The 10,781-nt window shown below is 38.3% G+C and overlaps 3 protein-coding genes across 4 annotated transcripts in view; 1 reads left to right on the forward strand and 2 right to left on the reverse strand.

The window, feature by feature from the left end:
* LOC108830785 (zinc finger CCCH domain-containing protein 62) overlaps nt 1-591 on the reverse strand; it is a 2,654-nt gene extending 2,063 nt beyond the window's left edge. The window contains exons 1-2 of the mRNA XM_018604367.2: nt 347-591; nt 159-265 (exon numbers count right to left, since the gene is read on the reverse strand). Coding sequence (XP_018459869.2) covers nt 159-265; nt 347-441 — 202 coding nt within the window. The 5' untranslated portion in view covers nt 442-591. The remainder of the gene's footprint in view (nt 1-158; nt 266-346) is intronic.
* A 128-nt stretch (nt 592-719) lies between these two features.
* Nucleotides 720-4,206, reverse strand: LOC108830784 (mitogen-activated protein kinase kinase kinase 5). Of its 2 annotated transcripts, none has more exons than XM_056988532.1 (11): nt 3,600-4,206; nt 2,918-3,517; nt 2,731-2,818; nt 2,567-2,629; nt 2,319-2,485; nt 2,146-2,221; nt 1,995-2,054; nt 1,785-1,910; nt 1,473-1,706; nt 1,288-1,367; nt 720-1,201 (listed from the first exon to the last, which is right to left on the reverse strand). In XM_056988532.1, the coding sequence occupies exons 1-11, from the start codon at nt 3,983-3,985 to the stop codon at nt 1,117-1,119; spliced, it is 1,965 nt and encodes a 654-aa protein (XP_056844512.1). In that variant the 5' UTR covers nt 3,986-4,206; the 3' UTR covers nt 720-1,116. The 2 variants fall into 2 exon arrangements, with proteins under 2 accessions (XP_056844512.1, XP_018459868.2); XM_018604366.2 differs by having other exon boundaries at nt 720-1,163; nt 3,600-4,201.
* Nucleotides 4,207-7,049: 2,843 nt separating this feature from the next.
* On the forward strand, nt 7,050-10,552 carry LOC108830782 (LOB domain-containing protein 36-like). Its single transcript, XM_018604364.2, has 3 exons — nt 7,050-7,270; nt 7,775-8,802; nt 10,096-10,552. The coding sequence occupies exon 2, from the start codon at nt 7,788-7,790 to the stop codon at nt 8,745-8,747; it is 960 nt and encodes a 319-aa protein (XP_018459866.2). The 5' UTR covers nt 7,050-7,270; nt 7,775-7,787; the 3' UTR covers nt 8,748-8,802; nt 10,096-10,552.
* Nucleotides 10,553-10,781: the final 229 nt, after the last annotated feature.

Consider the following 10,781-nt stretch of genomic DNA (forward strand, 5'->3'; position numbering starts at 1 on the left):
GAGAGAGAGAGAGAGAGAGAGAGAGAGAGAGAGAGAGAGAGAGAGAGAGAGGAGAGAGAGAGAGAGAGAGAGAGAGAGAGAGAGAGAGAGGAGAGAGAGAGAGAAGAGAGAGAGAGAGAGAGAGAGAGAGAGAGAGTTTCAAAATATGAGAGAAAAACCTGTGAGCAGACGAGTAACTCTCTCATCATCATCATCATCATCGTCGTCGACAAAATCCAGGTCTGCGTCCCTAGTATCATCGTGGCTCCAATCGCTATCATCCTCACTGAACAGGCAACAAACAACAACCGATTGAATAAAGTAGATTTTTTAAAAATAGGAAGGAGGAAGAGTGAAGTCTCAATACCCTAAACTCTTCGGTTCGTCTTCCGTTTCGTCGTCAAGCTCATCGTCTTCCTCCGAGCTACACAGATCGATGATTTCCTTCTCCTTCTTCGACATAGAGGAAAGGTTTCAAACTTTCAAAATTGTACGCAAACGCTTCCCCTCTCTCTCTCTCTCTTTTTCTCTCTAGAGGGTGTTTACTTTACATATTTGCATTATTTACCTTCTACTTTATTATAAAAGACTAATTTAGGGGCTCTGTATTTTCTTTGATTTTTCATATATGGGTGTGCTTGCTTTTTTAAGTGGCCAGTTTACAAAATCATATATAACCTTGAGCGTTTCACACAAAACAAAATTATAACCTTTGTATCCAATGTGATGGAGATGGGATCTAAATCTAAAATAATGATACACATCCGAAACCCAAATGTACACAGAGACTTCCTTTACACACAAGTCTCTCTCAAGCCCCCCCACCACACAAAAAGAAAAAGAAACAAACAAACGATCCCCTCTGCCTATCGATATTCTTGTTTTTAAATGTTACATGCACCAATACTCCTACGGTCCTACCTCTTCTCATTTTGCATTCCCCCACAGACTCTCTATTCCGCGCACATATGTGCATAAGAATACCAACTAGTTTCAAATCTTCTCGTCGGTTTGCTGCAAATCAAATGTGATCTCCCATTCTTCTCCGCTCAGTGCTTGGCTTTGGTTGTTGGCTAGGAGACGGGCTTCTAATTACCTCCAGTGTCGAACGAGGGGACAGACGTGTCACTGTTCCAATTACTTCAGGAGACCGTTGCTGTTGCTGCTGCTGCTGCCAGCTTTCACTGGAGAAAAATAAGTTAAGTACGTACGTGTTAAGAAGCTAAACACACATACACCTAGATTTCACATATGTTTCGGTTTTGAAACTGGAAAGCCTCTAACTATGCGAGAATGAAGAATGATTACCTCTCTGAAGATGTCACGTTTCTAGCGCGCGGGACTTGATCTAGTTTGAAATTCGGTTTCTCCCTCCTACTATTTGGTTCCTGTCAATGCAAGGCAGAGAGAGAGAGAGAGATAGAGAGAATGTTATTAATATAACAACATAAGTCCTTGAGAGAGATGCATGCTTGGATTGAGGTTTTGCTTACCGTTATGTTCATCCCGTTAAATAACTGTGAGCAGTTTGAGACATCGCTGTTGCGTGGTGAGGTTGATTGCACCGAGGAGGAGTTCTTCAGGAACCGGTGTTCTAGCAACATAGATGCGGTTGGTCGCTCTGCTGGGTTTCTCTGGAAACATAATCTTAGAAAGTCTTTACCCTCTGCTGACATCGATTCAGGTACCGGTGGGCTATCTCTCATGACCTTGAACATAGCTGCAGCCTATGTATGATAAGGGCAAACAGTTTTAGGATGTCAGGAGGAAATAAAACACTGCTGATGCACCATTTGAATGCTTACCCCTTCAAACTCACTCCACGGAGGCTTCCCAGTGAACATCTCAATGATCGTACATCCTAAACTCCATATATCAACAGCAAAAGCGAGATCAGGGTTGCTATCTCTTTGCATCACGGCTTGCATGAGCTGTGTCGTTCAAAGAATATATACATAAGTATACTGTTTATTAGTGTTTAGTGAATTTCAAAGATCATAGAAAAAAAAGACTACCTCTGGTGCCATCCAGTACGGGCTTCCCTTTAACGAGAGATCAGCTCTTTGCCCAGTAAGCTGAAGAAGAAAATAACAACGTCAATCAATATCAGACTCGATCACTTGTTCAGTCAACATTTGAATACTTAGACAGAATATAGGAGCTCACATGTTTAGCCATGCCGAAGTCAGCAAGCTTGACCACACCATAGGCGTCGACAAGGAGATTAGCACCTTTGATATCCCTGATGAACATAACATGGATAAAAAAGAGGGAAATCAATACGCTTATTAAAGCTTCAACATGATGAAATATATTCTCATTAATATAGTGAGGGTTACCTATGAACAGTCTTTTTGCTGTGCAAATAAGCGAGGCCGGACAAGATATGACGAGTAAAATTGCGAACAACAGATTCTGTCATGGTACCACCGCAATGGTCTTGGATATATTTGTTGATAGAACCCGGGTGAACATATTCCAGGTATATAAAGAAACGATCATCTACCTGTTAAATACGAGAGAACATATATTCCAATTAGCCACAAGAGTAAACTCCATCATGCATGTAAAGAGAGGATATACTCACAGTCTCACTACCAAAGTACTGCACAATGTTTGGATGTTGAAGGTTACTGAGAAGTTTGATTTCCTGAAACAGAAACATGTTACTTATGAGATATTCTGTATGAGAACAGACATTCATCCTATAGACTCGCTGAGAGCATAGTCTTTCGGATGGAGCTTTCTTACCTGCTCTAATTGCTTAATACACTCAGCAGATTTGGGGTCATCAGGAAACAACTCAACTTCCTTCATCGCACATAACGCTCCATTTTCACTGCAAATGAAAAAGAAAAAGGAAACTCAGAATGCACTAAAAGCAGGACATCCAACACCTTTGGTAAAGAGAGAGAGAGAGAGAGAGGAGAGAGAGTACCTGTTACTGGCGACGTAAACACTTCCAAAAGTACCACGACCTATAAGCTTTCCTTTCTTCCACTGAGAATTAATGGGGAACGAATCCTGTTTGAGAGGAGGCTGCTGGCACGGAACAGCTGATGAAGAGGAGGAGGGAGCAGCAGCAGCAGCAGCAGCAGCAGCAGCAGCAGCTCCAGGAGGGAGAGGCAGAGGATGAACATTGGAGTTATCACGGCGTACATCAGCGGACAGCCTCGGATGAGGCAAGGGGGAGGAAATGCCATCAGTGGGATGCCTGCGGGGACTTGGAGGCTGCGGGCTATGGATGGGGGAGTTGTCAGTACTAAAAGCAGTGAGATCGTAATAAGCAGGAGGGACACCAGAGATATCAAAGGGCATGTCAGGTGCAGACCAGACTTGATTGGTCTTAGGAGGCAAATAGAAAAAAGGTAAATCCCTTGGAGGACTCATGTAGGGAGTGGCGGGAGCGCTCATGGTTGGAATTGGAATGTTCACCCAATAACCGTTCCTGGTTCCCGCGCCCGCGCCCGGGCTAGGACTATTATTAAAGTCTTGATATGGAGAATTCTCCGTGGCACGTGCAGCAACGCCATTGACGCTGAGAACGAACAAACGCAAATAAAAATAATTGAATCAAATTATCCCAAACCCTAAATTGAAAATGATGCAAAATACATTACCAGGTGAGAGGAGGAGCAGAGGTGGTGCGATCAGGAACAGCCCTATCCTCCTCCGATCCTTTAGCACCGTTGTTCACCGCATTCCGATTCCTCGGAGGATCTCCGGGGACCTCTGGTGACGGCAGAGGCAACGGTAACGGCACGGCGGAAGGAGAGCGAGTGTACGCGCTCGGAGACCGGTTTAACCCGGAGGTTGAGGCGACGTCGTCGTCCGTCAAGTGACGGAGCTTCCTCTGGCGCGTGAGCCCCCTCCCGCGGTTAAAACGAAAGAAGCGGCGGTGGAAACGATCACGATCCAGGTTTCGATCGGGAGAAGAAGCCATGGGTTTGAGAGAAGAAGAAGAAGAAGAAGAAGAGGAGAAGGAGATTTGGGGAAGCCAACGCATAGCGAGAAATCATGGTATGTTCATTCAATTATCAAAAAGGATACATAGAAGAAGAATCATCTCTCTCTCTCTCTCTCTCTCTCTCTCACGGTTACAAGAATCGACCAGAAAGACGGAGATGGCGATGAGCTTCCATGGAAACAGGCCCAACGGGTTTAACCGAATATTATAATAATAATTAACAACACACAAAAGGAAGTGAGAGAAGATGGAATTGAATACACCCGAAAATAACAAAATACTATAGGACCCCCTTTTCTTTTATTTTGGGAATTTATATTTCTCAAACAAACAAAAAACTATGAGCAGCGGTTTGGGTTTGAGTTTTCTAACACGCTTTTCTCCCGGTCTTTTCCACTCAACCAAATCACGGTCCAGTTTTATAAATATTTATATTAGCTAGTTTAAGTAGACATTGTTTGTATCCATATTCTATTCTATATCATGCCATCATCCAAACTTAAATCTCACATTCTTTTAACAAATAAGAAAAATGTATTATTAGACTAGAAAATATAATCGGATCAATCGGTTGTGTGAATCGAAGAAATGGTCTAAGAATTAGATTAAACAAATTATTATTATTATTAGTATTCGAAATTAAATACACCAATTATGTATTAGTCTTCGAATTTATTTAAATATTACATGTCCAAGGTTGCTTTTTAAGGAATTATGATTTTCCATTTTTATCTCTAATATTCTTTTATCGTACTAATTTTTCAAAATTTGCTTGGTTAATCTTTTCTACTCAAAGTAAACTGAGGCTAGTTACCTTGTTCATTGCCTAAAAAAATATAAACTATTGAGGCTGGCTTTCGTTTGAGCTAAAGCAGCACTCACAAAGATAGAAATAGACAAAAAAGAAATTAAGTTTATGAGCCTACTGCGTCGAGGTTATTTTTATAAAATACATCACCTCAGATCATTGGACAGATTCAAAATTTAGATTTATATTTATTCAAAAGTGTTAAAAGTCTATAAAACTTTAGTCACCAAAATGTATAAAGTATAAAGTCTATGATGTGAAAGGAAATATGAGAACAGAAAAATGCGAGAAAATGTCAATTTGTAAATAGACAGGCGTAGAGCCGACTCCAATGTAAAACCGTACGATACGTATCTCCAGGCATTGACTAACTTTAAACCTGGTTTTGTCCAGCTTAACCTTTATCCATTAGTTTATTCAACCAAAGACTAGTCACTTTTATACATTTGATTTCGTCAACTACTCTCTATATTTATTTCTAGTTTATTTGATATCTATGAGTTCCTAATGCACTAGCATTATATTTTAATAAAATGGGAAGAAAAAAAAAATATTTTTCAAAAAGGAGTCACGTAGCAAAGATCAACTTGGTTGGTAAAAAGTTTTAGATCTGACCGTAAACTGGAGAGCTATCTGAAATTCTGAATTTGATTACAGGTCAACTACGTCTGTTGCATTGATTCCATAAACAAGTCAAGGGTCAAAGAAACCCAAAATATACGTGGCTAAACTTTCTGGTTCATAACAACGACACGTGCTACTCTTAGGTCCCAGTTCCCACTGTTATGGACCAACTCGTTTGCTCTTATTTCAGTGTTCACGACCCATTACGTTTTTCCTCAATATTGTTGATTACCAACTAATCTAAAACCCGTCTAACTGCAACAAAAGGCTTTAGGGTTCTTTCACTTAGGAGTGTTTTTACAATAAGAGTTGTTCTAACAATTGCTTCTTTCCATTTCTAAAGTTTCCACAAATTGGGACATGAAACTTCAGAGTCTCACATCATTACCTTCTCAAGTACTTATCTTATGCTTGCTCGAATAGCTTCTGCTTCTTTCACCGGGTTTTTGGCAACAATCTTACACACAGCCAAAGTTTCATTCTTGCTCAACAGCCACGATCGATGGAATATAACTTCTTGCATTATTAACACTTTGTCCTTGATGTCGCATTTGCTCACATCTACTACGATTTTAGATGGCATGTGTCCGCAGGGCCTACAAGCTTCAGATTGCTTCGCATTGACAATAGATTTTTTCCCTGATCACAGCAACACAGACATTAAGCTGATAAAATATATCCAGATAGCCAAACGTTAACAGTGAACTCATAAGATAGCTTTAGGGTTCTTTCACTTAGGACGATAAACATGCCTCAAAAATTCCCTTATACTACATTCGTATGTGTTAGTAGTCTATTCCAAATGTTGAAATAACTGAAATAAGGTGCTCCAGAGTTTAGAAAAAAAAAAAGAGTTTAGAAGAAAAAAACACAAATGTATTGAATATCTCGTTATTTAGTTCATATGCCACTGGAACACAAACATTACTATCAGATAAAAGTGAGAGAGATCTCTTCACATGATTTGCAAATTTACTGTCAGTGAGAAAAACACAGCACTATGGCATAGTTCAAATTTGGCTGCAATGAATTCGTAGTCTTAAATTTGTTTTACGATATTTTCTTAGTAAAGTGCATTCAATGAAATAAAGTTATAAATTACTAGTAGTATGATAAACAAATAGAATTAAATTATTAGTGATGAAACACACAACCATGTGCAACATTAGACTTGTGTTGAACATAACGAAGCACTTTAATTCCATCTCCAGTTGGCATGTGACCATGAGTATAGCTAAACTATTATAGTCATTGTTTAAATATATTATTACATAATTCAATAATTGAAAATTACGGTGAACTATTATATAAAATGGGAGAAAATAATAGAATTTGCTGTATATAAAGTGTAGGTGGCTTTTTTAGTTTCTGTTTAGTAAAGCTTTCGTATCAGTTTGAGATTAGAGAGGAGGAAAATGACTTATCTCGAGACCAAGACAGCAGTTCAAGGGTAATTTAGACAAAATTAAATTAAAATAGAGACAACACTGTAATTACGCACGCGGTTGCTTATGATCAAAACGAACAAATAAAATTATGATATCTGACGGCTGTAAACCTCCCTCTCTTGTAATCTCAATGGCCATGGTTTATTGCGTGTACCCGCCAGTATAAAAGATCGTCTATGTGATCCAAAAAAAGCTTCTTCTCTTTTTCTATTTTCGTTTTCTTTCTTGATCTTTATTGTTTTCTCTCCTGTTTATAAATCTTGGGCCATAGTGAAGAAAAAATCAGGGGTTGGATCGAAAACGTGGGTTTGAAGGTTTTCTCAGAAACCCTAGAACCCAATATTAACTTCTTATTCACTTTACGTATCTCAATGGATCAGGAGATGAAGTGAATGAGATACGAAGCTAGTTAAAAGAGGAAACACTGAGAAAAGTTTATTTGAGGTAATACTGATTTTTTTCCTTTTTTGATGGATGATTTGGTTCAGCTAATAGTTGATTGACACAGATTGATTTTGATAGATTTCATTTTATCATCATTTATAAATATTGTTTTGTTTTGGAATATATTATGATCTTCTCCTACAGTGAAAATGAAAAATTATTTACTTGCAAATAGATCTGTAATAGAAAAAAAAAATTGAAAGTCGTACGGTCGCCATCATCTTGATTCAGGTTTGTAACAATTCTTGTTTTAGGTTTGTAACAATTCTTGTTTTCTCATCTATTCAAAATGATAGTGCTTATATTTACCAATATTTTTTTCTTGTACGAAACTTTTGATCTTATGTTTGCTTTCACCATTCTATTACTCATACTAAACATTTTTGTAAGCACAAATCACGATATCGTTTTTTTTCTTTCTCGATGCATTTACTTTCACGATCCCTATTTTCTAAATATAAACTTTTTATTTAATCAAACAAATCGATTATTTTCTTATTCTAGGCTTTCCAGAAACATGGCATCTTCAAGTTCAAGCTCTCCATGCGCAGCTTGTAAATTCCTAAGGAGAAAATGCACACAAGAATGTGTATTCGCTCCATATTTCCCACCAGATCAACCTCACAAGTTCGCATATGTTCACAAAATTTTCGGAGCAAGTAACGTTGCTAAGCTTCTCAACGACCTCGTCTCTAACCAAAGAGAAGACGCCGTTAACTCTCTTTTCTATGAAGCCGAAGCGCGACTTCGCGACCCTGTCTACGGTTGTGTAGGTTTAATCTCTATCCTTCAACATCGCCTTAAAAAGCTTCAACACGACCTTGACAACGCCAATAAAGAGCTCGCCTCTTACTCTGCTCCTAATGCTATGCTTCCTATGCATCCTCAACCAAATTTTATGTCTTTACCACCTCAACCGCAGCGACCCTCTTCTGCTTCTTCTTCAGCGTCTGTGCTTACTCAACAGCAGCTTCATAACTTGTTGCCAATGTTGACTATTCCAACTGAGCAACTAGTGTACCATCAGCAACATCAAGATATTTTCGAGACGCAGCAATTAGCAACGGTTAACGCGGTTGCGAGAGACCAACATAATGAAATGTTTAGAGCGTATGGAGGAGGAAGTAATAGTCCACATCATCATCAAAACCAACCTCAAGTTGATATTTTGAGGTTTAATAGTGGTTTTGACTCTGTACCGACCGGATCTGTTACAACAACCGGGTTTAATCAATTAAGCTCCGGCGGTTCAACCAAAACCAGAATGTCACCATCTTTAGCTCGTGATGGTAACGTTGTTGAAAGTCCTCCTTCTAATGATAACTATCATACGTATGAGCAATTACATCATCATCAACAACATAATGGGGCTCAGTTGTTCATACCTACACAATCTTCTCAACCGCTACCGCTTCAAACGCAGCCGAATTCAGGGAGCCAGGAGGATGGAAGGAGTCTCATTGGTTCATCTCAGTAATTAATCAAAAAGAAAGAGAGATTAAAAGTTAATAATACGGCCTTTGACCTTCAAGGTACGTGGGAAGGATTTTATTTTTTCTCTGCATTTTTGACTGATCTTTAAGGTATAGTACAGTTACAGAGGTACATAATAGGTTTTGCTATATATGTACAACATTTAATGAAATAGCCTTGTCATTTCTTCAATAACTCTTTTTGTACTTCTTGTAGCCTAGCTGCTCGAATTTTAAAAGTTTTCTTTTTGTTGGATTCTCTGAACAATAATGCATTAACTAACCTAGTTGTTTAAAAAGATTTTAAATTCATGGTGGGTCACATCACTTCACCGATTTATTGATCTTAGAATAGTGTGTGATTAGAGCATCAATATCGGTGGGACTTTTGCCCAAGTCCCTAGTGTTTTTTATTAGTTTTTGTACTTTAGGACTTTGTTTAGGGACTTTAATGAGATTAGTGAATATTGGTGGGACTTTGGTTAGTTCTTACTTCTTAGGTAATTTTTTTTAAAATAACTATAACATATCAGACCAGAATTATCCGCCATTAACGAAGCTTGCTTGCTTCTTGATCTCTTCTTCAGCATAATTTCACTGCTCAATCACGCAAAAAAAATTAAAACTTTTCTTCTCCTTAGACCACCTCCCTTTTTTCTTCTCCTCCCGCTCGTCCCTTCTCCACCAAACCTCGCCGCCGCATCTCCGTCACCACCACCACCGTAATCATCTATTCTCCCACTCGCCACCGACGATCGTCTCCAAATCTCTCTCTCTATACGTTTCCTCTCTCCGAAATTGTAGCTTCAATCTCCTCCAATCTGGTAAAAACTTAAAATTAGAAGGGTTCCAATTCGACAAAGCACAAGCCAGTTTCTTCTCTCCATTACAAAACCCATATTATTAGGAGAGATCACCGAGAGAGAGAGTAGGCCTGCTTCGTCGAAGGCGTAGAAGAAACTTTGTGATATCTCCCATTCTGACGCGTGGCATCAAGGACGCCACAAAAAAGTTCTTAGTTAAGGACAATCGAACTCGTCCTTATAATTATCGGCCTTTTTTTATTTAAATTTGAGCCCAAAATCACTTAGGGACACTGCTAAGGACACCGATATTGATGGTCTTATATGATCTTTCCTCTGTACATGTAGCTTAAAACTAGTCTAAGATTTGCTTACACCTTTCTGTCTGGAAATCTTTGAAGTGTTGTCTCATTATATACACTTTATGCATCCATATATTAGCTTCAATCACATTGAACAACTTCTTTGTTTTAATTATATTATCGTTTCTTAAATTTTGGTCTTGGGTCCAATGCTTTATTTTTGGTTATTTCCTCGACTTTTCTTGCAGTTGGAAACTCTTGACTTTGCTCAAGGCATTACGGGACAAACGAGTTTTTTCTTCTCTTCTAATTTTTTCGCACGTCCAAAAGCGAAATGACACTCAACATATAAAAGTCAAACGACACACGAAAAAGTCAGCGATATTTGGTTAATTCTGAGTTTTGTTGAAGAGTATAACCTAAAGGTTCGTATCAAATTGAACAAAAGATCTCCCCTCCATCTCTCCCCTACTCTCGTCTTTTAGTATTAAAAACATATATTATTTTATATTCTTCTTGTATTTCATATTTTGACATTTCTTTTGGTTCGAGTAAAAATGAGAGATATTAATGTTTTCTAGATGCAGCTATCTTTGGAAATTTTACGAGCAAGTGGTTTATCACAATGGCAAACAAAACTATGGAATGGCCATCCTTTGTGTGCCCCTGTGCTGATGTGTTTTATTTCTGAAATTTCTTGTAACTGGGTTGATGGGCTAATATATAATTCATCTGTTTCAAAATAATATATACTAGATTTTGACCCGCGCTTTTGAAGCGCGGGATATTTTACGATGAAAAATTTTACTAATAATTTAACAAATATTTTGGTAATTTTTAAAGAATGTGTATTTAAAATATTTTTGTATTTAAATCAGTATTTTTAAATTCAACCCGATTGTGATTATACCGGTTAATCCGGAGATCTGACAAT

This window comes from Raphanus sativus, chromosome 6, assembly GCF_000801105.2.
Source record: "Raphanus sativus cultivar WK10039 chromosome 6, ASM80110v3, whole genome shotgun sequence".
Classification (NCBI taxonomy): Eukaryota; Viridiplantae; Streptophyta; class Magnoliopsida; order Brassicales; family Brassicaceae; genus Raphanus; species Raphanus sativus.